The sequence below is a fragment of the Cyprinodon tularosa genome, unplaced genomic scaffold, assembly GCF_016077235.1.
Source record: "Cyprinodon tularosa strain WSP-4 unplaced genomic scaffold, ASM1607723v1 ctg916, whole genome shotgun sequence".
Lineage (NCBI taxonomy): Eukaryota > Metazoa > Chordata > Actinopteri > Cyprinodontiformes > Cyprinodontidae > Cyprinodon > Cyprinodon tularosa.
Window position 1 is genome coordinate 170,186 of NW_024039692.1, and position 27,232 is coordinate 197,417.

The 27,232-nt window shown below is 40.8% G+C and overlaps 1 protein-coding gene across 5 annotated transcripts in view; it reads right to left on the minus strand.

Moving 5' to 3' along the window:
* The window catches only part of kif13ba (kinesin family member 13Ba), a 57,127-nt gene that overhangs the window by 17,176 nt on the left and 12,719 nt on the right, over positions 1 to 27,232 (minus strand). For all 5 annotated transcript variants that reach the window (XM_038274436.1, XM_038274438.1, XM_038274437.1 and 2 more), the window contains exons 3-10: positions 26,909 to 27,002; positions 11,883 to 11,895; positions 11,135 to 11,195; positions 10,930 to 11,022; positions 10,567 to 10,747; positions 7,255 to 7,342; positions 4,445 to 4,579; positions 1,534 to 1,646 (exon numbers count right to left, since the gene is read on the minus strand). In XM_038274436.1, coding sequence (XP_038130364.1) covers positions 1,534 to 1,646; positions 4,445 to 4,579; positions 7,255 to 7,342; positions 10,567 to 10,747; positions 10,930 to 11,022; positions 11,135 to 11,195; positions 11,883 to 11,895; positions 26,909 to 27,002 — 778 coding nt within the window. The remainder of the gene's footprint in view (positions 1 to 1,533; positions 1,647 to 4,444; positions 4,580 to 7,254; positions 7,343 to 10,566; positions 10,748 to 10,929; positions 11,023 to 11,134; positions 11,196 to 11,882; positions 11,896 to 26,908; positions 27,003 to 27,232) is intronic.

Consider the following 27,232-nt stretch of genomic DNA (forward strand, 5'->3'; position numbering starts at 1 on the left):
ATTAACGCAAATGGAAAAGGCTGGATGGATGCGTGGCTGAGGCAGGTGTATGTGAGAAGACTAGGTGGTTTTTTCCACGCATCACCATCGCTGCGTGCCCATCTCACAGCCGATGTGAAAAAAAGGTGAATCAAATGAACGCTGTGCTCGCCGTTATCCCGGGGGTCTGACAAAGGAGCTTCAACCGCTCGACATCGGTGTGAAGCGGCCGTTCAAAGTAAGGCTGCGAGCGGCGTGGGAGCGATGGATGACCGACGGAGACCACAGTTTCAGGATAAGAAGGCAGCGCCGGGCAGATTACGCCACAGTTTGCGGATGGATTGTAGATGCTTGGACTAAAGTGTCTGCTGGCTCTGTTGTTCAAGCTTTCGCAAAAGCCGGCATTATTTCTGAGGAGCCGCGCTGCACGGAAAGTGACTGACAGCGAAGAAGGGGAAACTGGCATGTCTGATTTAGCACAGCTGTTTTATTCAGAAACAGAGGATGATGACTTTGATGGGTTTGATTAATACTTTGTAATAAATACATTAATAAAGCACAATCATACTCAGTTTTGCTCCCGCTCTATTTTTCTACCTGAACACTTAATTCAACAGCAGCCTCTGGGCGGGTCTCCTCCTCTTCACCGCGGCGGCTGGCAGGTGTTTTTTCATCTAAATAATCTAAATCTTGCAGCTATATTTGCTGTGATCAGTGGGAATAAAGTAGTTTTAATATGTTTTTAAGTGAGAAAGTCCCCCTGAAAACTTAATAATTGCAGTCAGTTCATCCAGATTATCTATTTCTGTCGGAGGCGCTCAGACCCCCACATACCAGCGGTGCGCTGACAGCAGAAATCTCTTCATCAGCAGCCTCTAGGCTGGGCAGCCTGGGGTTCACCGCGGCTGCTGGCAGGTGTTTTTCATCTAAATAATTTTAGCTGCAGGCACCAGGATACCGGTAATAAAAGCGAACAAATTCCGTCAGCAGGTTTCAGGATTTTAAGTTAATTTAGGAGTGATCACAGCGCTGTGTCATCTGCGATGTCTCTGTCTCACGGCCAGCTGCCAGGTTTGATTAATACTTTTTAATAAATACATGAATAAAGCACAGTCATACTCAGTTTTGCCCCCGCTGTATTTTTAAATACGCAGTAGAGGTATTTAAAGGTAGTAGAGGACTTGTACCTGTATATAAAAAACGCGCCCTATAGTCCGGTGCGCCTTATGTGTGTGTTAAATACAGAAATGGGACACATAACTGAGAGTGCGCCTTTTAGTCCGGTGCGCCTTATGGTCGTGAAAATACGGTACATTAGGGGTGGAACGGTTCACAAAATCCACGGTTCGATTCGATTCACGGTTTCGTGGTCACGGTTTTCGGTTCGGTTCGGTATATGTAGTGTAAAGCGTTTTGGTCATGTCTCTTGATATGAAAAAAAGCTATACAAGTACAGGCCATTTAGCATTTACCATAATTGGCCATCCCTATCACCAGGATGAGTGATTCTAATGTGGAAACAAGCTGCAGCTTCGTGCTCAAAGCTTTGCTTACTTGTTGATATTGCTTCCCTCCTTCAGTCGCTCTCCTGCCGCTCCGGTTTTCGCCGCCCGTTCGCTTCCAGCCAAGTCCACCAGACTTAAGCGACTCACCTTCTCCCCACTCGTCTATATAAAAAGAAAAGACAGAAATAAAACCATTTAAAGTCACTTTAGCTGCAATCGGGAAATGTTTTTTGTGGAAAGAAAAACACATTCTGTTCTCCTCAGACATCGTATAGAAAAACTTGGCAGAAACTCTCCCTGAAAATGTTTTTCTCCCACTTGTAACTCTAGCAGGCAGGTTTATGGGTCGTCATCATCCCTCAGACTCTTGAGTATGAGCTTCCCTCTGCATCTTTCTGCGCGCCATCAAAATAGAAGATATCGGGTCTCCGCTTGTGACTGCTCAGCAGCTGACAATGTCGAATCTAACATCAACCTCTGATGTCAGCCCATCTTCGTGGAAGCAGCTTTCTCTCTGTGGATCTAACCAACATTAATGTTGTCTTATTCTTTGCAGAGAGGCGTCCAATCTTTTAAATAGACCGAGCATTATATAAAAACCTTACAAACCCTTTCCCCATATGTTACTTTAGAATGAAGCTATCAGTTTGAATAAGGTTAGGCATTCTCATCTTTTTTATCCAACATCCCCCTGAAATCTCAGGGTGAGTTTACACACAACAGGAATCCTGAAAATGGAGCGTTAAGATGGGAGATAAAGGCTGAGCCCAGGGAGCAGAGATACGGATCAGCCACAAGCAGCACCGCTTCACAGACCAAGATAAAAACAAACTATTGAACAACAGAGAGTTTTGTTTATTTTGCAGAGTGAAAGCAAAGAAAGACAAACAATGTGAAAATTTAAGATAAAACTGCTGACATGATGGAACATCTGGGTACTTTAATGACATAACTTCTCTGTCTTACAGTCTTTCATTTTCAGATCTAAACACACAGTCAAATAATAAGGAAGTGGCGACTCTGTTTAACGTGGCACCTCCAACCTCTTTTAATTGCTTGATACTGGGCTTTGGGTTTGAAAGGCAGCCCAGATATACAGAGCTACGCATTCAGTCAGCTAACCTGACAGCATCTCCAAAAAAAAAAAGAAACATTTAGAAAATATTTTATCAGCACCAAAAAACAGCAATAAAAAAAAACATTTGACGCTTGTCTTTTCTCTGAGCTGCAAACAAACCAGCTGAGTGTCAACAGGTCCAAAGTGCAGAGCATATAGGGTGTTTTACTGAATGAAACTCTAGTGTCTGGTTTCTCAGAATGACTCATCCAGCAGCAGGGGATTTTTACTACTTGTTAACCGTTATGGCTTTCAACATGCAACTTCAGCTACAGCGTTCTGCAGCTCAGCACAGATGAGCACCGATGACCCAGAGAGATTAAACAGAAGTGAAATTCCCTGGGAATAAAATCCAATCTGCTGCTTTAATGAAAGCTAAACAGCTATGCGTGTGTTTACCGCCTTCAGAAAGAGGCTTTTAATGTGGGCTGGACTAAAACAGGCTGTGTATTAACTGCTGGTTGGATTGCTGAGTTGAAGTGACCAAGTTAGTGAGTGTGTGCTGAAAACAAAGCAGGCTGTATCAGCTGACAAACTCACAGTCATGACTGAATTATTAACAGCGGTTTTGGTGGAAGGCAGAAATAAGAGTGAGGCATAGGGAGGGTAAAGTGAGTCAGGGAGGAAAGAGAATGAGTCACTGAGGTCTTTCCTTTTTAGAGATTCACAGTGACATCACCTCATTTGCAACTACCTTCACCTTCATCCTAGAGGGCAACGATAAGCCGGGAAATACAACAGATACTGTTAATACATGAAATCACAGACTGTTTTTTGAAAACTTCTCTCTCAGTTTTATCACCAGCAGCATCTGAAGGCACAGTGCAAAAGTATGCACACTGATTTAACTTTTTATTCTCTGTGAAAAGACAACAAAAAGTAGTGCACATCAGTGCAGTTAAAGGGATGGATAATTGGGTGTATTGGAAGTGTGACAGTGTGGAAAGAGCCGAATGTGTTTCTGTTCAGCCATCCTGACTCAATACTCTAATAAACTGACTTTTATTCCCCTCAATTTCCACATCAGGAGTCTGAAATCTTTTCCTTCTCTTCTTTGAAAAATAACTGAATCCCAGTCAGACCCGATGCACGAGAAGTGAACATTTTAAAGTTCTGCCAGAAACTTTATGTAAAATCAGAGTTTTAAAGATATGTTGTAAGGAATAGAGGGTCTTTGTCCTGCTGGAAAAGGATCTCTACAACAGTTTCCTTTCTTTTGCAGCCTCCTCCTCCCACAATTATCCATTACTTTCTATTACTCATTCAGAATAGAATAAAATGTGTAGTTTTAACTCTGTCTTACTGGTATCAACACACTTTAGGAGTTTTTGATAAGTTTGATAGTGGTGCTGCTGACGGCTGGATACTACAGAGGCCCATGTGTTTTTGGGTCAATTTGATCTTAAAAGGCAAACATTTAATGCCGTCACACAACAAACAAGCGGCCTTAGTGTTGTGCTTGATGTTCAAAGCTGTGGCTGGTGTTTTACAAGACCTCTGCAGCGACCCGGCATCAAATGAAAGCCTGTTCACAAGTAAACCATGTGATGAGATGAGCTCAGCTAAATCTGTGGGAAGCATTACTGACCGATCGCTGGCAGAGTGAAAGGGAACATGAACACTGGAAGTGAATGACTGAATGATCATGATTTAGTCTCCTCTCTCCCTGCATCAAGATCCAACTCATCTACAAACACATATTTATAAAAAAAAATAAAAAAGAAGAACAATTAATATGCGCTTTCTTTATTTTCTCACATCTTTTTTCAGTTTTCGTACCTTGGTCTTAACTTCATACACGACCATTTTTTCCAGGCTCAGTGTGTGTGTGGTCGAGTCTTACCCCAGACTTCAGGTCTTTGAGTGTGTGTGTGAGGATGATGTTGAAAACGGCGTGCGATCGACTGCTCTCCTCATTCATGTTTGTTGCAGCTACAGTGCGAGATTTATTCCCCTCAGACATCAAAGACTCAATGTCCTGTTAAAAAATAAAAACATCATTACAGACATCAGTAAACAGTTATATAAACATATATATGTAGATTTCTTAGATATATATATAAATATATATCCATCCATCCATCCATTTTCTGTCATGCATATCCCAAGCGGGGTCGCGAGGGGTGGTGGTGCCTATCTCCTGCTGTCTACGGGCGAGAGGCGGGGTCCACCCTGGACAGGTCGCCAGTCCATCGCAGGGCAACACAGAGACAAACAACCATTCACACACACTCACACTTAAAGAGAATTTAGAGAAATTAATTAACTAAACAGTCATGTTTTTGGAAGCCGGAGTACCCGGAGAGAACCCAGGCATGCTCAGGGAGAACATGCAAACTCAATGCAGAAAGAGCCCGGGCCGGGAATTCAACCCAGAACCATCTTGCTGCAAGACAGCAGTGCTACTCAAATATATATATATATAAAAATACATATATACTATACATCTATAGACCTGTCAATTTTTTTCATATAATTGCACTCCTGTTATTTAATCTCCTCTTCAATTTTAAATGCAAGTTGCAGCTCTGGTTCTGGTTGAATGTATGACTCTTAAAACAGCTTAAAGGAAAAGTCGTCCAAGGAATATGTTGGTCTGATGAATAATGAGTTTCTGGGAAATTAGCTGTGAAAAAAAGAGCTCTGTAACTCTATTTGTGTCTGTGTCATGCGATATGATCTGCACATAGTGTTGGGATCATATGGCTTGGATTTCCCCGGATGTACCGGAATAGCAGAACAGTAAGCTGCTGAAATACTTTGTTGTTCAGCTCCATAATCTTTAGACTTTGAAGTCCATGCAGTTTAATAACAAACTTCTCTGTAAGTTTTGTCCTCGTGTGTCTGATTTGAACCACAGTTAAATCTGAGCCAATTATCAACAAGTCATATCAAAATGGAGGATAAACATGCCAACAGATACATCAGCTGGATGATTTTTTTTTGGCTGATATTTGAGTTTTTGTCTTGTAACGGTCAATAGTTCCAGGCGTACATGGATTCATATTTGCATTAAGCAGCCGTGCCTTGAGATTGTGTAAGGTGCATGTTTTGTTGCTCGCAGTATTTGCTAACTATTGTTATCGTATTATTGGATTTGTTAATAACTGTTTCTTTTTGTTTAGATTCAAGACTCCTAACATTTGCAATCATTGTGTAATTTTTACCATATAAAATAAAATCGGTCGGTTGGCTTTATTTGGTTGAATGGTTAAAAAGGAAGTTTTAATATATTTTTTTAACATGAAAGTCTTCCTCAAAACATTATCAGTGCAGTCAGTTCATAAGGGTTAAGATCCTATTTAAATATTCTGACCCCTCGCGACAGTTTTTAGTCCCTCAAAGTGAGGATAAAAAATTATTTTAGGCTTTTGGTAAAAACTGAGTACCAGAACATAAAACTGAATATTCTTCTAGTTGTATGCTGACAGCTCCACAGAAGGAAAGATCACAGCATGAATGTTAAATCTGTTTAGCAGACAGCCTCTTTAACAGCTTTTCTGATTGTTTAACCCTACTTGTTAAGCTGGAATAATTTCAGATTTTCCAACTCAAGCCAGCAAATCTAGAGGCACGTTATGCGCACCGAGCCTAAAATGCAGCACGAAATGAGCGGAAAGCTTTACAACAAGCAGCGCAAGACGCATGTGATGCGCTGCTGAATATCTTAAAGCCTCTTAAGCGATTCCACTTGACTTTGTGTGCAAACTTGACGTGGTCTGAATGCAGCATTGAGGATGTAGCTCAGAGTCTTTAGTTCTGAGAGATCTGCTCACTCGACGATATTAGAGGGGCAAAGTGGTCCGTAACGTAAGGTTGAAGGTTACCTGTTTATTGTGCAACAGTGATCTGAAAGAGACTCATAATATATTTTGAAAAGCGTCTTATTCTACAGCTTTTGTATGGAAGTGCAGGTAGCGCTACTCGGCGCGGTCGACTCGAGTTCAAATCTCCTTTGCCACATGTCTCTCCCCATCTCTCATACCCCCTTTCCTCTCAGCCTACTGTCAGGAAAAAAGCCTCTAGTGCCATAAAAAAAACAAAAAAAAAAGAGAACAGGTATCGGTAAATTTTCAGCTACTATGTTGAAAAATTGGCCAGGATTGTAAATGTTAACCCATATAAAAGAAAAGAGGACCGTAGGACAGACACAGATTATGATAGAGAGAGACTAATAAACAGATAAGATTTTATTTCTCATACTTTGGTTAATCCTTACAGTGTGGGTACAGTAATTACCTTGGTAATTATCTCAGGAGGTTTTGATCGGTGTGGCCCTCAAGACCTCAAAGAATTCAGTCTAAAGCTTTCTCTTAAGACTGTCAGAGCTCATAACCTTTATCTTTAGCAGGAATTAATAATTGTTTTCTGAGGAATAATCTCTTTGAAGTCCTTTGGGCTCTGGTAAACCAGTAGAACTGGTAATAGAAAGCAATAAGCCGGTTTAGGTTGTGACAGAAAACCCGTTTAAACATGCCGCACGTGGCGGAAATACAAGTTCTTGAAGCACAGTTTTACTTCAGAAGAATGAAGGAAGGATAATGCAGTCAAACGTTAAAAAGGACATTTGACCTCAGAGATTAGGGATGATAGTAGAAGGAGATAAATAAGACTGATGGAGGAGGAGTGAAGACACAGAGGATCCAGGTTTACCTTGTAGCTGGCTACAGCCAGTCGCGACAGGCCATCGACATAGGGACCCAAAACTTTATGCTCCCTCACCTTCAGGGTTTGTCTGCTCCTGGAAACACAGTGAAAACAGGGTGAGAACCCAGACAGACAGCATGGTAACTCTGTTAGTGGACGGGAGACTCTTCCAACGATTAAAGCTCCCAGACTTTAGCAGCACATGGCTTTCTGACCTCAATTCTGCTACTCTCCTGAGGACTTCATCATTTGTGGATCCCTGGACACGGCACATATGGGTGTCAGATGGTGTGCGTCTTTTTGGGTCATTTTACCAAGGTTAAAGGTCATGTACAGAGGGAGAGTCAAAGGTTATGGTATCTGGGGCAGCAGACGGTGGCCTGAAGTCCTGATTTACTGCTGACCTGCTGGACATAAACTGGCCTCAATTGGTGGCTGTGGAGCTGGCTGCTAATCTGTCCATCTACTGACCACCAACCACAACAAAGGCCCACACAATACACCACTACTTCTCTAAATCATCAGCTGACAAAGTTTAAATTAATCACATCTTTTTAATACTAGATGATGTCTCAGGAGAAACACAAAATAAGACACATAAAAGACAACAAAATATTCATTTTTTTTAAAAACACTGAAAAAATTTTTTTGTAATTAGGGGTGTAAATAATATGGAATCGTTTTGTATTGATGCATCGATCCAACAGCCGACGATCCGATGCATCGACACGCCCGCAAGAGAATCGATTCATGTTTTTTTTCCCTCCGGTCTATTTTTATCTATTTGCTCCTGGGCGTAATTCTCCCTCCTGTGCTGCGGTGGCGCTAAACCTATTTTGCCCTCCTACCTCGCTTCCTGGTTATACTCTTAGAGCAGTGTGTTGCAGTGAGCTTGACATAGAGATTTTTAATTTATGCTCAGTATTGAAGCGTGATCTGAGCTACACACTGTGGGTCTACAGGTGCTGGTCATAAAATTAGAATATCATGAAAAAGTAGATTGATTTCAGTAATTCCATTTAAAAAGTGAAACTTGTATATTATATTCATACATTACATACAAACTCATATATTTCAGATGTTTATTTTGTTTAATTTTGATGATTACAAATGACAACAAATGAAAATCTCAAATTCATCATATCAGAAAATTAGAATATTGTGAAAAGGTTCAAAATTGATGGCCCCTGGTGCCACACTCTAATCAGCTAATTAACTCAAACCACCTGCAAAAGCCTTTAAATGGTCTTTCAGTCTAGTTCTATAGGCTACACAATCATGGGGAAGACTGCTGACTTGACAGTTGTCCAAAAGACGACCATCGACACCTTGCACAAGGAGGGCAAGACACAAAAGGTCATCGCTAAAGAGGCTGGCTGTTCACAGAGCTCAGTGTCCAAGCACATTAATAGAGAGGCGAAGGGAAGGAAAAGATGTGGTCGAAAAAAGTGTACAAGCAAGAGAGATAACCGCACCCTGGAGAGGATTGTGAAACAAAACCCATTCAAAAATGTGGGGGAGATTCACAAAGAGTGGACTGCAGCTGGAGTGAGTGCTTCAAGAACCACCACACACAGACGTATGAAAGACATGGGTTTCTGCTGTCGCATTCCTTGTGTCAAGCCACTCTTGAACCACAGACAGCGTCAGAAGCGTCTTGCCTGGGCTAAAGAGAAACAGGACTGGACTGCTGGTGAGTGGTCCAAAGTCATGTTCTCTGATGAAAGTAAATTTTGCATTTCCTTTGGAAATCAAGGTCCCAGAGTCTGGAGGAAAAGAAGAGAGGCACTTCATCCACGTTGCTTGAAGTCCAGTGTAAAGTTTCCACAGTCAGTGATGGTTTGGGGTGCCATGTCATCTGCTGGTGTTGGTCCATTGTGTTTTCTGAGGTCCAGGGTCAACGCAGCCACATACCAGGAAGTTTTAGAGCACTTCATGCTTCCTGCAGCTGACCATCTTTTGGGAGATGCAGATTTCATTTTCCAACAGGACTTGGCACCTGCACACAGTGCCAAAGCTACCAGTACCTGGTTGAAGGACCATGGTATCCCTGTTCTTAATTGGCCAGCAAACTCTCCTGACCTTAACCCCATAGAAAATCTATGGGGTATTGTGAAGAAGAAGATGCAATACACCAGACCCAACAATTCAGAAGAGCTAAAAGCCACTATTAGAGCAACCTGGGCTATCATAACACCTGAGCAGTGCCACAGACTGATCGACTCCATGCCACGCCGCATTGCTGCAGTAATACAGGCCAAAGGAGGCCCAACTAAATACTGAGTGCTGTACATGCTCATACTTTTCATGTTCATACTTTTCAGTTGGCCAACATTTCTATAAATCCTTTGTTTTTATTGGTCTTCAGTAATATTCTAATTTTCTGATATGATGAATTTGAGATTTTCATTTGTTGTCATTTGTAATCATCAAAATTAAACAAAATAAACATCTGAAATATGAGTTTGTATGTAATGTATGAATATAATATACAAGTTTCACTTTTTAAATGGAATTACTGAAATCAATCTACTTTTTCATGATATTCTAATTTTATGACCAGCACCTGTAGATACGGCCGAGGCAGCGAGGAAGTGGGGGCGAGTTTAGTCCGACGACGGAGGGACATGAGGGCCAAAAAGAGCGGAGATCCAGGTGAAAAAAGGGTCCCAGCGTTCTCGCGCACCTCGCTCTTCTTGCTGGTCAAATTTCACGAGTTGTTTCCCGCAATTTCGGTCATGAAAACAAAACAAGTCGGCCCCCTGTCTGCGGTCAGCTACAATTTGGGAGAGGTGCAGCGGAGCGTCTGTGGAGGGGGTGGTGACGTCTGGAGCCGAGGTATTGCATTGCACTCATTGCACTGATTTTGTGCAGTATTTTTTGATGCAAGGCCTTTCAGAATCTATAACGCAGGGGTATTATTAATTTTCAGTGAACGAGGTTTTAATAGCAATAGATGGAGTGCAACTTTTCTACTTCTGTGATTTTCTGTAGTTTCTCAAAAAAAAAAAAAAAAAAAAAAGCATAACGATATTACAGCTTTCATTGATTTATTTCAAATTTGAAACATTGTCTAGCCTTTAAGGTGTAAAAAAACAAAAAAAAAACAAAACAAAAAAACAATTAATCGAATCGTGGTGTATTCTTGAGTATCGAAAAATAATCGAATCGTTGGGTCAGGAAATCGATAATCGAATCGCCATGATGGGTGTGATTTACACCCCTAGTTGTAATGTTGAATCTGTAAACAGAGACACTCGTTGCAGATGAGAGGATAAAATCTCATGAAAGCCTGGTGAAAGTTGGCTGGCTTCCTACCCCTTTGGGTCCAGCAGATCTCGGACCTTCTCGTTGTAGATCTCCATGTAGGAAACCTCAACAGTGAAGCTCTCTCCCTCCCGCTGCTCCTCCTTGGTTCTTTCAAACAAAGCGCTGCAGAGCCGAGGAATCAGCCCCGGCTGGTCCACGGAGCCCATCATGGTGTACGACTTCCCTGAACCTGGAACCAACGTCACAGAGAAATGAAGGTATTAAGGAACCTAACTGCTCCTGCTCGACTAAACCACTCACCATTTACACAAAGCAGAACCAAAACACTCTGGTTTGTATCGTTTTCAGATAAATACACCCTGTTTATAATCTCCCCATTTATATGAAAGCATAGTCGTCATTGTAAATTACCAGTTTGTCCGTAGGCGAATATACAGGCGTTGTAACCCTGGAAGGCGTTATGGAGAAGACTTTCCCCAAGGCACTGGAACACCACCTCCTGACCTGTAAGGAGGTGCAGTTCATCCCACAAACAAATTAGTATCATACAAATATAGAAACAAATACTCATTAAGCAGAAATTTCATAAATTCTTTATGTTAAATCAAAAACTGACCTGCATATTTTTCCTTCTCCGTCTCATCCATGGACCAAAAGCAATAATCATAGGCAAAAACCTGAGCAAACAAGTGGAAAAAACAGAGGCGTTAAACACAGAGGGAATCTGGCTGCTGCTGCTGCTGAGAGGAAAAAGAAGTTAAAGACAAAATAGTTTCACTTTTAGAATATTTAGGAATATGCAGCCAAAAGTGAATCTAGCGGCAGACTGGATTCATGCTTCCACAAAGGAATCCTTTCACAGACATGTTGCTTCGCTGTGGTAAAACTCAAGATTTTACATAGTTTCTAAATTCTAAATAAAAGAGAACTTCTGAGATTGGACTTAAATGAAAGAAGGGGTATTAATAATTATTTATAATAATTTCCTTGTTATCATTCATATTCAATTTAACCTGATATAAAATTCAATTAAAGTCTTTCAGCAGTATAATCCTGAGCACTTCCTGTGTTCATTTCTTTAACTAGATGAGGAAAAACTGCTACTTTACTACTGTTAAGCCTGGAAATACTGACACACAGTGATGTGAAGTAGCAAACAATACTTAAAAGATATAAAAAAGATTTTCTTAAGTTAAATAAAAGCTTAACTTCAAGATGACTACTTTGCATCACTGCCTGTATGTCTCCAAACTGTTCCTGCAGCTAGAAGTTAAACAGCGGTGCTTTTGTTTAACACAGATGATTCACAAAACTGGAATCGGGACAGAGAAAGAAATGACTGAGTGTGTTGTGTGTCCTTTTACCTTGGACTGATTCCTGGTGATGTTGGGAATGTTGAGGTCCATGGGAGAATGTGGAAAGAAAGAGGAAAAAAGCAAATGCACGTTAACAAGGTATTCAGCTGTTGGCCATCCAGAACTAATAAACTGTATTTTTAGATCTGTCCTCAGCAGAAATGAGTGTTGGAAATGTCGACATAGCAGCACCGAGGCAAAGTCTGAGCCAACCTTTTCCTTTTATTCAGACATGCAGACATAGCTGGTTTGGTGGATTTTACTAAAATATATCTGAGCATGTTTTATTCTGTTACTTTTCCTTTTGACTTTGCAGCCATATATTTGGGAAACATACATGTGGATCATTTGAGTTCTAATAACAAAAAGTGAAAAGGCTCTCACAAGGAGATGCTTAAACTAATTAACGTGCAAGACATCTGCACAAGGGAAAAGTAGTCTTAATTTTTTTTTTCTGACTGTTAAAAGATTGTTTTTTACAAAATATGATCTAAATGGAAACGGTACGTTGAACCTGTGAAGTCTTTTCTTTCAAAGCCTTTTTTCCAGTTCCAATGTAAGCATTTTGGTAAAAAAATAATATCACTGCCATCCAATTTCCATTGTTGTTTAATTTATTATAATTTTTTTTTAATCTATCATTTGTTGTAATAAAACAAAATAAATCTTTTATTATTAAAAGCATTATACCAAGATAATATGCTATAAAATATTATAAATGCTTTCCTTTTCCCCTAATAAAAATTAAATCAAAAGCATGTCTATTACTGAAAGGATTTTAAAGGGGAGAGGTTCTCTGTGGCTCTATGGGTTAACGCCTGTGGGACGGGGCGTCAGGGGTTGAGCTGCATGCTGAGAAAAAAAGATAGTACACAAAGTCGCACATGATGCCTCTATTGAAAGTAGAAGAAAAGGAAAAATCATTCAAACATAAAAAAGAAAGCTGTAGAACGATTTATTAAAGGAAAAGAGGACCATCTACATACAGGCTCACACAGGCTACAACATCAATGAAAATAATGGGATTATAAACCAGTGTCCAGCTGCTGATGTGGAAATGTCAAAGTGACCTAAATGGGTCAATTCTTGAGTAAAAATTGGATTATAGACCTAAATCAGCTTAAGCCAAAAAAAAAAAAAAAAAGAAAACACAGAAATATTTTGGCTTTGGCCACTTCTGCAATCTAACAAAAAAAAAATAAAAAATCATCTAAAACACAACTCCAAGTCCCTCTTGGCATGGACAGATCTTAAACGGATCTGCTGATATCATGGCAAGGAAAGTTTGAACATCAAACAGCACAATAGAAGGAAAATAAATGTAGAATAAAAGCAAGTAAAGAATAAAAAAATGATAAAAGCAGGTAGAAAAACTAATCAGTTGAACCACAACCTTAAATCAATATCATAATGAGACAGATTTAAACTAATGGAACTTTAACTTTGACCTAAAATCTCAGGCTTTCAGCTCTTTTCCAGTCTGCTGGGAGTTTGTTCCAGATCAGTGGAGCATAGATGCTGCTTCTCTATATTTGGTTCCAGTTCTGGGTGGACAGACTAGGCTGGAACTAGAAGACCTGAGTGGTCTGGGAGGTAGAGCCACTGACAACAGATCTGTTATGGATTGAGGTGCTGATCTATTCAGTGATTTCTAGACTAACAGGAGGAAAGTCTATTCTCTGAGCTACAGCAAGCCAGTGGAAGGACTTCAGGACCGGACCGATGTGATCTACTTTCTTAGTTCTAGTGAGGACGCAGGCAGCAGCATCTGGATCAGCTGCAGCTGTCTGATCTACTTTCTATAGTTCTAGTGAGGACGCAGGCAGCAGCATCTGGATCAGCTGTAGCTGTCTGATCTACTTTCTATAGTTCTAGTGAGGACGCAGGCAGCAGCGTCTGGATCAGCTGTCTGATCTACTTTCTATAGTTCTAGTGAGGACGCAGGCAGCAGCATCTGGATCAGCTGCAGCTCCCTGATCTCCTGATCTACTTTAAAGACAGACCTATGAAGACACATTTGCTGTAATCAATTCTACTAAAGATAAATGCATGAATGAGTTTTTCTAGATCCTGCTAGGACATTAGTCCTTTAATCCTGGAGATGTTCTTCAGGTGATAAAAGGCTGACTTAGTAACTGGCTTCATTTATCATCACTACAAATGTTTTACTACTGCGGTTATTTTCATTTAGAAAACTAATACATATCGTTTAACTTAATTCTGTTATCAAACAGTCTGACAGAAATGACCACCTACTGTGTTGCAGAGTGAGATCGTCTACACTCAGAATCTGTTAGACCTGAACTGTTAACTAGGGCTGATTACCCTGAGTAAAATGACAAAACCAGTTCTTAGAATTACCTTACTGACCCACAGCTGAGGTGTATAACGCCCTGGTTAACCACGGCACAATGAAGGTACCAAGTATCTGAATAACGGACGTTTTTAAAGTCGTAGGGAAGCGGCTGTTCAAACCGTTGCATTTCCGAATTCTCCCGAGTGGTGCCTGACTTTACACGAGTGAATAAAGAGAATGTGATAGGTCGTTTATCAAGGGGGTGGGATTGCTGTGGCGGAAGGTTTGCAAGCAAGTTTGGTTGTGGATGGTTTGTCGGAAGCAGCTTGCTAACCAGTAATCAACTTAGTGCTCGTAGCTTCCTAATGGGAAATTCCATTGGGACCAAGTAGCACTAAATTGGTGACTTAGAAACAACACTGTCAAGGAACGCTATGGACAGAGGAAACATGCAAGAGGAGGAGAGTTTAGTGTCGGAGGTCGTGGATGAGTCTCGTACATGTTTGAGCCCTTGCCTCGCAACGCTGCCAGTTCTGTTAGCTCTACGCCTGCCGAAGACACAGACGTCCATCCCCGTGAACACTAGGAAATAATGATTCTTATTTCGACCGTTGCGTATATTAGCTGCTACATATGAATCATATGAATATGAATATGAATCTGTCAAATTTGATTGACAGATGACTGTTGATATATGATTGGCCGAAATTAGGTGTACAAGCTGTCATATAACTAACTGGCCTGCAGAAGATAACGAAGAAAAAACCCCCACAGATTTTAAGATCTGATTAGTAGACACACCTTCACAGAAGAATACCACTCAGAATACGTGATACTAGAGGAAACACAGATGTAGAAGTTATTCAAAACAAAGCTCCTTTTTACAGACGCTCACAGCTTTTGGAGGTTCTTATTTTTAACAGTTTTGAACAATAAAACTGTTTTGGGCACAAAGAGAAGCTGCTGCCACAAGATGTCCTTTCATATTTCCTTAGGGGCGTTCTGTCAAAGTGGTGAAGCAGTGCATTGTCCCAAAGCTGCCTAGAGTAGATAGAAGGAGGGCTGAAGGCATTTACTGCAGCGTGGCTCTGTTTGATTAATGTTCAACCTCAGTAGGCTATGGAACATCCTGATCTGGAAATGTTTGTTCCATATTTGAAGTCTATGTTGGGAATATATGCTGAAGCGTACACCTAGCAAAGCTAACCATGCTAGGAACCAATAAGCTAAAGAGGTTAATCAACCTCTTTGTTTTAAATTATTAGTAAAACTAGTTTATTGAGACTGTTCTTTTGCAAAAAAAAGGGCAGCGTTTCCTTCATGTTATTAATAAAACTCACAACTTTAAGCATTAGGACGAAATATTCTACCTACGTTTAAAGATTTGGAAAAGAAAAGCAAACAAGTCTAACATCGCTATCAGTTAGGTTAAAGTTTTACAACCACAGAAAGGAAACCTGCATCAGATCTGTGAAGGGGGTAATTCCAATCAATGGGTAAGGAAGATTCTCTCTGTTTATTTATGAGACTGTTGCTTTTCAGTGAAGCCCCATCTTCTTATCCACCACTTCATTTTCCTTCCTCCTCATCAGGATACGTTTAAGCAGAGCTTTCATCTGACAGCTTGACAGACACTTCCTGCAATTATGCCCGCAGCTGGAAAAACTGTTTCCTGGAAACCTTTTCAGTTGTCGGCAGACTTGATTCACGTTTTGGAAGCATTTGGTATAGCTCTGCAACCCCCCAACTGATATTACAGTGTCATAAACTGCAGCTTGATGTGGTTGATATACCAACACCTTATTAGACTTTAAGAAGAAGGAAACCACTAAGTTCTTCACTGGTAATACCACAAAATAAAAAAATAAAAAGTTTACACCACTGATAGGTGTGTTAATGAAATTGACAAAGTCTATCAAGAAAAGAGAACAAGGTGTTCAGCTTTTGGGGCCAACGTTTTAAACAAATAAGTTATGAGTCTTTTTTTTTTTTTTTTTTTTAGTTTTTAATGCACTAGTGTCTATTTTTTTCAAAGTAGGCTAACAGGGAAGAGGGTATGAGAGAGGGAGAGAGAAATGCGGCAAAGGACCACCGGTTGGATTAGAACCCGGGTCGGCCGCGTCAAGGACCAAAGGGCTGGTTATCCTCCTGCAGCGGTGTGTATTTTTGATTTCTGCCCAAAATTGAAGCGTGGATGCGATATGTTATTTCATGCCACAACGCAAGAGGGACAATCACAAACTGGCTGTGGGTCTAGATACGGCCGAGGCGGTGAGAAAGTGGGGGCAAGTTTGTGCGACAATGGTGGGAAATAAGGGCCAAAAAGAAAGAAGTACAATCAGCTGTGGGTCTAGATACGGCGAGGAAGTGGGGGATTTTTGTCCCACAACGGAGGGACGAGGGCGAAAAAGAGCGGGGATCCAGGTGGAAAAATGGTCCATCTTGCCAACCTCGCTCTTCTAGCTGGTCCAACTTCACGAGTCGTTTTCCACAATGGCGGTCATACAAACAAAACAAGCCGGTAAGGTACCAAACAGGAAATACGCATAGTGTAGATTTGACAAATCCGAGGTCTCCTGTCTTCGGTCATCTACAATTTTAGGGAGGTGCAGCTGAGTGTCTGCGGGAGGGGCGGGGATGTCTCTGGGTTCACTGAGACGCGCACGCAGACGACCAAGTTTCGAAGTATAAATCAGCGTTAAGGCCTCTGTACATAAATCATGTGCGCTAACGAGTGCGCCACTGAAGCACACCCATCTGCATCTCTGTTTTTATTCAAAGATAAAAATAAAGCATCCCTGCTCCATTTCAATAAATTTATTTCTATTTCTTACAGCCAGTAAAAATGATTCAAAGTCCGGGAGAATCACTCACACTTTGGAGAAATCCTAAATCTGTTGGTAAACTCCAACATATTCTTCCAACTTACATATTTGGGATTAATTCCCATTCTGTTCTAAAGAAAACTACACAACTGAACTAAAATATGGAGAAAAAGAGATTAGGCCGATTGGATTGGAATGTAGAAAAATCCTGATTAAAGGTTATATCTTACAGCTCAGAAATCCAATTCTTTATGACAGAAAACGCTCCTGAACCAGAGCCAAACTAAAAAGGCCGAGCCGTCACACACCTGTTTCCTTTTACCCATCCACATTCCTCCTAAGCCACCAAGGCTGTAGCTCCTCCACAAACTCGCCAGCAATCTGCAACACTTCATATTTCAGTTGCTGTATGACGACTCCCTTCTGCAGTTTTATTGGATCCATTTGCTTCTCATCGCGACACAATTAACATCTTCGCTTCTTCTTTTTGTTCAGGGGATCAAAAAACTCCCGGCTGACATTTTCTTGTGGCCAAGTTTATTTTAAACAGACATTTTAGTGCAACTTTCCTCCAAAAGAAAGGATAGAGAACCGATTCTAGGATTCATTTCCTGATACAGTTTGGCTCATCACGTTTTATAAATATTAACAGTTTCTCCCATGTCCCCGCAGACATGTCAGATGGAAGAGGGATGAAGGTTCTGTGGCACGTTTTGATGTGCCTAATGATGACAGCTGTCATGTCTGCTTCAGAAACTTAAGGAGAGAAGGGTTGCCTGTGCATGAGCAGGGTTAGGGGGTTCCCCTAACCAATGAAAGAGGACAGTGAGGTGGTCAGGAGAGAGGGGAACCCACCTCCCCTCCCGTCCTGAAACAATTCTCGTTCCTCCTCCCTTCAGCCCGTCGCCGTCATTTAAAAAAATTACTTCATGCATGACTGCTTCCCCTCCCTCCTCTTCCTCTCTCTACTGTTCTCGCATTCTTTCCCCCACACCGTAGCATCCTTGCCTGTGGAGGAAGGAACAAGGAGTGGAGGATGGAAAGAAGGCTTAAGGTAGCCAGGAGATTTAACCAACAACCAGGCTGGGCCTGACAGGAATTTTAAGCTCAAGAAGAAAAAGGTCAGAGTTACACAGTCCATATTTAGGGGCAGAGCCCAGAGCATTCAGCCTGCAGGATAAAAGGACACTTACACTCTGCACTGATAAGAAATTCACTTTAAACTGTGCATGTGTCCAGAAAATCCTAAATAAAACCATGACTGGTTTAAGGAACGTTTCGTCACCCTTTAGTGGATTTAAATTGAAGAAAAACTCGATTGATTTAAGTGACATTTATTATTTACTCAACTTAAAACGGTCTTGGGGATTTTTAACAGAGGAACACGAGTAGATTGCTTACTTTATTTAACTATAGCACATTTTAATTAGCATTACCACAGTTTTCATCTAACTACAGACCGAGCTAGTGGTGGATAATGTAACAGGAATGCTTGGATTTCAGTTCCCTAAACGTCCCGGCTTATTACCACCAAAATTCTTCAGCCATAACAACAACCGAAGAAGAAGAAAATTTTAAGAGCATTTTAAGGGCGACAAAAAGAAAAAAAAATGCATGTGATGGATCATTGTTAGGTTATACAGGCTGTTATCAACAAAATTCAAAGTCAGACTTTTTGATGAATCCATGTAAAGTTATCTAGAAAATATTACAGTGCAGCCTGCTAATGCACTCCCCCACCCTCCTTTGTCTGTCGCCTTGGAAACCGAGCTGCTTGTGCTTGCATCATCTACAAGAGGCAGATTTTTGTCTGCGTGCATCAACATCCAGCCTCCTCAGAGGAGTGCAAGCAGCCCGCAGGTCATCATGCAAACCACAGCGTCTGCATGTGGAGCTGTGCAGAGGTTTGTCATCTGCTTATCAGAGCTGACCCTGTGGTTTGCATTTCGGAGTTCTGAGCATCTCTGATCACCTCACCTAAAACAGACATGCCAACAATGCAGGATACCAAAAAAAGCAACAATATATGTAAACATTAGCGAGGCAACAGTGTCATTTATAGCAATGTTTCTATAATTAGCATTTAAGGAGGGGGGAAAACGTCTCACTCTGTCAGTTTAGTCAGTGGGCTGGACTCTAAGTTGGATGAACTCTTGCATACTGCATACCTTCCACACAATTCACTGGCAGATGTTTCATGCTGAACTTGTGCATAGCCTTAATAAGTAAACGACTTCTCAGTATAATTTACATTTGATGATTTAAAAAAAAAAAATCAGATTAGACACATTAAAATGAGCATTGTGGAATTTATTATCATAATATACACAAAGTTCTGTTTTTAAGTTAGGAAAACAGCACATTTAACATTTGCTGCCTTTGTATCAAGGCCACTTAACAAGCAAACGTTGAAAGAGGATATCCTCTCTGGAGCTCATTTGTATATCAGGCAAATGAGCAGCAACGTTTCCAGGGTAGCCATTGTTCAACACTGGGGTTCATAAAGTGCTGGAGTGTTGATGTTTGGTGCACACATTAAGTTTACTTTGCTGCTAAAGCTCATATTTAAGAAGCAAATTATTCAGTAATAAATGAGCAATAACCTGAAAGGGTTTAAGTTATTATATCCAGACTGGGATCCACTAAGATTTTCAAGGTTTTGCAAAGGAGAAAATAAGTTAACAAGCATTCAATATTATTTGGGGGGATTTTATTTATGGATCGAGGCAGCAACATCCATCATTATGCTTCTTCCCATTAGAAACAGCCTTAGGGTAGCAGAGGAAAAGACAAGATAAGAGGTTTTTCAAGCTTGAGCAACATCCCATTTTAAACCAAAGAGCTATTTGGCCCTTTTTGCAACAACAACAACAAAAAGGGTTCTGACCTTTCTTCCCCTCTCAGCTCAGAAACTATGTTAGCAGAAGATTTTGTTTTATTTGATCCTATAAACTTCAAGGAACACTATTCAGGCCAGCCATGTTCCTCAACACAAAACCCACTGGTCTATATCTTTATTGCTTTCTTTCATTTGTTTTATAAATAATTACAATAAATACAATATAATTTTATCATTACAAACCAAAAATGAAAAGAAGCAGATATAAGATCAACTTGTAACACCTAACCACCATGTACCAACAAGGTACAAACTAAAGTACAACATTTCACTAACATAGAAGAAAGGCAATAAACAGAAAACAGAATAAATTATCAATTCCTTTCGTCTTCCCTACGACTTTTTAAAGTCGGTGCCCGACTTCACACGAGCGAATAAGGTGAATGTGATTGGTCGATTATCAAGGGGGCGGGATTGTTGTGGTGGAAAGTTGGCAAGCTTTTTGGTTGTACCCGGTTTGGTCGAAAGCATCGTTGCTAACCAGTTAGCCACTTAGTGCTAGTAGGTTCTCAATGGGAAATTCCATTGGGACCAAGTAGCACTAAATTGGTGACTTAGAAACGACACTGTCAAGGAACGCTATGGACAGAGGAAACATGCAAGAGGAGGAGAGCTTTGTGTCGGAGGTCGTGGATGAGTCTCCTCCATCATCCATTTTTTATTTAGAGGAGGAAAGCGGGGACAAAGATGTTGTGGAAGAGGACGCCAGGGCGGCAGAAGCTTCCAGCCTCCAGCCGTACATGTTTGAGCCCTTGCCTCGCAACGCTGCCAGTTCTGTTAGCTCTACGCCTGCTGAAGACACAGACGTCCATCCCCATGAACACTGGGACTGAACTCAATGGGAAAGGAAATGATTCTTATTTCTTATTTCGACCGTTGCGTATATCAGCAGCAACATACACTATATTGCCAAAAGTATTTGCTCACCCATCCAAATTATTGGAATCAGGTGTTCCAATCACTTCCATGGCCACAGGTGTATAAATTCAAGCACCTAGGCATGCAGACTGTTTTTACAAACATTTGTGAAAGAATGGGTCGCTCTCAGGAGCTCAGTGAATTCCAGCGTGGAACTGTGATAGGATGCCACCTGTGCAACAAATCCAGTCGTGAAATTTCCTCGCTCCTAAATATTCCACAGTCAACTGTCAGCTGTATTATAAGAAAATGGAAGTGTTTGGGAACGACAGCAACTCAGCCACGAAGTGGTAGGCCACGTAAACTGACGGAGCGGGGTCAGCGGATGCTGACGCGCATAGTGCGAAGAGGTCGCCAACTTTCTGCAGAGTCAATCACTACAGACCTCCAAACTTCATGTGGCCTTCAGATTAGCTCAAGAACAGTGCGCAGAGAGCTTCATGGAATGGGTTTCCATGGTCGAGCAGCTGCATCCAAGCCATACATCACCAAGTGCAATGCAAAGCGTCGGATGCGGTGGTGTAAAGCACGCCGCCACTGGACTCTAGAGCAGTGGAGACGCGTTCTCTGGAGTGACGAATCGCGCTTCTCCATCTGGCAATCTGATGGACGGGTCTGGGTTTGGCGGTTGCCAGGAGAACGGTACTTGTCTGACTGCATTGTGCCAAGTGTAAAGTTTGGTGGAGGGGGGATTATGGTGTGGGGTTGTTTTTCAGGAGCTGGGCTTGGCCCCTTAGTTCCAGTGAAAGGAACTCTGAATGCTTCAGCATACCAAGACATTTTGGACAATTCCATGCTCCCAACTTTGTGGGAACAGTTTGGAGCTGGCCCCTTCCTCTTCCAACATGACTGTGCACCAGTGCACAAAGCAAGGTCCATAAAGACATGGATGACAGAGTCTGGTGTGGATGAACTTGACTGGCCTGCACAGAGTCCTGACCTCAACCCGATAGAACACCTTTGGGATGAATTAGAGCGGAGACTGAGAGCCAGGCCTTCTCGTCCAACATCAGTGTGCGACCTCACAAATGCGCTTCTGGAAGAATGGTCAAAAATTCCCATAAACACACTCCTAAACCTTGTGGACAGCCTTCCCAGAAGAGTTGAAGCTGTTCTAGCTGCAAAGGGTGGACCGACGTCATATTGAACCCTATGGATTAGGAACGGGATGTCACTTAAGCTCATATGTGAGTCAAGGCAGGTGAGCAAATACTTTTGGCAATATAGTGTATGAATCAAGATGCTATGAACGAAAAAATTTGACAGATGACGATTGATATATGATTGGCCGAATTAAGGTGTTCAGGCTGAAGTATAACTAACTGGCCTGCATTAGATAACGAAAAAAGAAAAAAAAGATTTCAAGACAGATTTTATTTTAAACATAAATATTCTAACTTTTGGGACAATATCATCTGATAAAGAGTACATTTATATACATGCCAGAATAATTTGCCATTTAAATATGACTTCCCTGCAACTTTAAAAACAGAAAAACCCTCCTCAGGATAACATTTTGAGAATTTCATTAGAAAACCTGCAACAGGAATAAACATTTGTTTTAACTGCCCAAATAAAGGTTTAAAAATCCTACCAGCGTCTGCAGTCCTAACTCAAATGAGTTCTCTAACATTTTGGGTAAATATTGACTCTTAAATCACTCGACTGTAGCACCACCACTCACAGTGGACTGAAGGATACTAAGTAGCATGGACATTTTTAGAACTGGACAGAAGTTGCACAGGTAGCATGCTATCATTAGGCAACAATAGATTGACTGAGCTGATTCTGGCCCATGCTTTGTGTAATCAGTTTGTATGCACACATGCTGAGCTTTATCAATCTAAAGCCACAGAAGTGATTTAAATTCTCATTTCAATCATTTGGATTTGTTATTCTAAATACCGTTAGTATTATAATGTTTAATAATCAGAGAGGTTTTGCAGAATGGTTTAATTATTTTGATAATCAGTCCTGCATCCCTGGTAACATGACACCAAAGTGAAACAGAAGGAAAGCTGGTGACTCTTATCTTGAGCAAACATTATGCACCTGTGACTAGCTAACTTAATTCCCCATTTCCTCATCCAACCCAACCCCATCGTTCTCAACATGCAAAGCTCTATGTCTGTGTAAACTGGCCTCAAACAAATAAAATTAAAATAGCATCTGCACACTGAGCGCAGCAGTCAGTCGGCCCATCCGGCTGTCGGCTCTTTGTCGCAGGCCGACGGAGAGCGGGGCTCCAGCTCCGCTCTTGTTCCAAGCTCCATAAACGTCAGCGAGAGAAGTTTATGGTCGACAGATGCTCAAGTAAATGAAGCTCCTTGCCCCTCCTTCATCTTCCCTCAATCAAAGAAGGGGCTCCCTGGTCATCAGCAGCGACCCGGACTTAACCTCCCACTGAGCTCCCATGGAAACGGAAGAGCGGAGAAAAAGGAGGAAGCTGTGGCGGTGGGAAGTTACGATCCAAAGAAGCGACCCGAGTGTGTCTTTTTATGCACAATTGTCTGCGTGGATCTGTGCGTCCAAGCTGCTGTCTATACTTCCAGGCTCTTCTGACACACAAACACCTGCTGCTGCTGTCTGCAGCCTCGCCTAAAGCCAGCCTCGCTCACTGATTCAGACAGACAGCAGTCACAAGAGCCTCTTTCTTCTAACACAGCTGACCTTCCTCCAGGATGACCGTTCAGTATTCAAGCATGGCCTTATAGGAGATTATAAAGCCTTACACATTAAAACTGAGAGAAGAAAGCTTCTATGTTGCATTTCTAACATCCCTGAACCATTCCAACATTCCTGTTCAGCTTTAAAACCTAATCTAAGAGATCTTAAAGCATCTCTAAGGTCTAAAACCTTCAAACATGTTAGGTCTGAGCAAGTGAAAACAGCTGGTCAACAAGATGAGAGAAAAATGAAAGCCAAAAGAGAGAAAGTAGAAAAAATTAGTTCAGAGCCACCTGTTGCCATTGGTCCATTTTCTGCCAGATACGCATCATGAGGACAAAGGAATCCTCAGAGCAAATTTACTCACAGAGTTTAAGAAAAGAAGCAAAGGGTTAAAGATTGTGCATAGTTTTACTGAAGGTTTGTTTCTTTTTTTTAAGGGTTCAGAAATTACAGACAAAAAAAAAAAAAAAAAGTAAATCTGCCATGAAGGAATTTGCACAATGAAAGCAGTAAGCAGCTGGTTGGCAGCTCGTAAAAAGCTGTGGTTCTTTTGGGTCGGTCAGGGCAATGAAGGCCACCAACACCCTTCAACATGACTGTTGAAACTTACAGTGTTCACACTGTAGCGGACATCATCTTTACGAGATGCGCCGCCTTGAAAAAAGCCTTTATACCCTTTTTTTGGTACAACCACAAGCTTCCATAAGGATTTATTGTGATAGACCAGGGGTTACCAATAAAGAAAATCCTCAACCAGTAAAGGTCCGGAGACATTTTTAATTATAATCCGTTACTTTAAACAGAATTTAACACTGAAATAAAATTAGGTTTTTATGCATTTTTATGTAAAAAAAAAAAAAATAGAAAATTTTTCCATTTTAAAATCTAAATTGTTTTTGAAGTAGAGAACAACAATCGTTCAGTTTGGTATATAGACAATTTCCTGATTCACATATTTTAAAAAAACACCTGAACTGACTGTTATTTTGTTATTATTATTTTTTTCTTCTGTCTTAATGAGAGCAGTGGGCTTTATGCTGCCCTGCAAGGCTTTAAACCTGGGTTTGATTCTGTTCATGGTGGAGAATCCTGCTTCACAGCAGCAGGTTGAGCCAAACATCCTCTAAATGTGCAGGGTCATCTTTGAGCACCATTTCCCTTTTCTTTCACCAGTTCACCGCAGTTCTTCCAGCAGTCCACACTTTCTCTGCTCTCTTTTTCTCATCATCTTCTCCTTCTTTCTCATCGCCCGGCTTGCCATAGGTTTGCCTGCTGTGTCTAAAAGTAGCAGCAGCAGCAACCCAGACTGACAACAGCTCATTGGATCATTTGGATCATGTTCAGCCTGGTCCAGGACACTTTGGAGGGCTTTACCGTATTAACAGGAGAAGCGGAGCAAGTGAATTAGACACTGTCGCCGGACAACATGGGGTAATTTATAAATGTTTTAAATCAGGTTGGGTCCGCATCTGGACCGTTGTTTTTTTTAATCGGTGCATGAATAATTAATAAAACAAAAAAATTATAAAGTTAAAGGTTGGTCTGCATCGAAATACATCGACTTCAATATTGCTTAATAAAGCTTAAAGCAACAAAATGCCTTTAAAAAACAGAGTTATTTATGGAAGACATAACGTGGATGAAAGCGTTCTGGAATTAAATCGGCCATTTGCAGCATGAATTCCTATCAGTGTGCATTGTGAGCATCTGCTGCAGTGAGGTAAGATTCAACCCTCTCAGTATCTATAGGAATGCAAAAAGGAAACTGATGATACGTAGAAGATATTAGCTGACAGAGCGTTCCAATCGTAATTTTGCCATAAATATACATTTGGATTATAGTACAGCTGTAGTCTAGTCAGTCTAGTCAAAGCATTCTCTGTGAACACAAGGTGTAAAATCAGGGTTTATAAAGGAATGAGTAACTCTAATTCAATGCTTTTTAATGCTCTTTAAATGCTCTTAGAAATAATTTTAATGCCATCAACAAGTACCAATGGCTCTCATATATACACGGCAAATTCCTTCTTCATCTTTACCGTTGACATGCTGCAATTCCTCGTTTTCCAGCCACTTTTTAAATTTGCATTTTCCCATCCTCTTGCTTTTTCTTCGCCTCAAGCTTCTTTTCCGAACATACGGCTTTACGATCAACTGCAAGCGGTTCCGCGCAAATATAGAAATATATCGCAATATATTTGCAAATATATATATCATTTAATAAAAAAATTTTCTAAATAAAGCATTTTAATTGCCAAAATAATTACATTGAAGGAATTTTGATGCCAATTCAGGCCTTAACTTAAATAATAATCACATTTTTTTATTAGCTTTTCATATTAAACCAATAGACATCCCATCCAGGGCATACAAAACAAAACGGAAGAAAACAAAATGACTCCATATTTACATCACACAAACATCCCAAAAAAACAGACCAACTATTAACAAGACAGTTAGTTGACCCGCACATACAACCCATGTTCCAGACATCCGTGGGTTGCAAACTAAAATCATAAGTATGAATAACAATCATAATGATAATAATTCCGCCAAACAGACAAAGAAAAAAAAATAAATACTGCCGATTATGCTGAAGCAGATGGAACTTCAGATTCAAAATAAAAAATAAAAGGTTGCCAAATCTTGAAATATCTCTTAATGGTACCCTGTGACGTAAATCGAAGATGTTCCAGCTTTAGGTGTGCCATTACCTCCTATCCATCGTTTATGAGTTGGTGGCGCTGCCTTTACCCAATTAAATAGGATCAATCTCCTGGCCAACAGTGAAGAAAATGCCATTGCCATTTCTATGCCCCACATTTAAGGAATTTTAATGCCAATTCAGGCCTTGACTTAAAACAAAAAAATATTTAATGACTTTTAATGATTTTTAATGACCCGTGGAAACCCTTAAAATTCTCCCCTCAGTTTATCGGATGATTTATGTCAAACACTTAGGAATCTGCTCGTGGCTTCGCAGGATAAACAAGCTCTCAGCTAGAGATGGACTCTCCCTGATGCACAGTATGATGAGGCAGGACTGATCACACCAATCAGCAACCATTGTAACTTCATTACAAATGATTTTATTTAAAGATAATTAAAAAAAAACATGGAGGAAGTTGTCAAGCATTTATTTTATTTTATTTTTTTAAGTCTGGTTCGTTCATAAGGACGTTTAACCGACTGGATTAGAAATGTTGCAGTATTTTCCTATAAAAGGGCATTTTTTTTTTTTGGAGGGATGACTGTGCTTTAATAATTTCATTACACGAGGAGGATGTTTCTTTCCCTAACCGAAGCATTTAATGATGCACATGGTGTTCATTTCCCAAAATCGGCACAATGTTTGGCTGAGTTACGCGTGTATGCGATAAATAACTCTGATGTGGAAACAGCTGATTCATGCAACTAACATGCTTACCGAGAGTCTGTCTTTCCCAAGTTGGCTCCAGCAGGATGCAGGATCGTCTGGTTCTTCGCCATTTCCACAACACATTTTGTGTTTAGCTCCTTTTCTGTGTAACAGACAACAACACAGCGTTACTACAACAACTCTCACAAAGCTTAATTATGCGCTGCATAGGGGCTAACCTGCTCATTTAAAACCGCAGCAAAACAATCAATGCTTTGTGAAAACTGGGCTAAATTATGCAATACATATTTCAGATATGAATGGGATATTTTAAGGTATAAGCATGAGTTAAAATGTATCCCAGCAAACATGTTACTGCTGAGCATCAAGTTT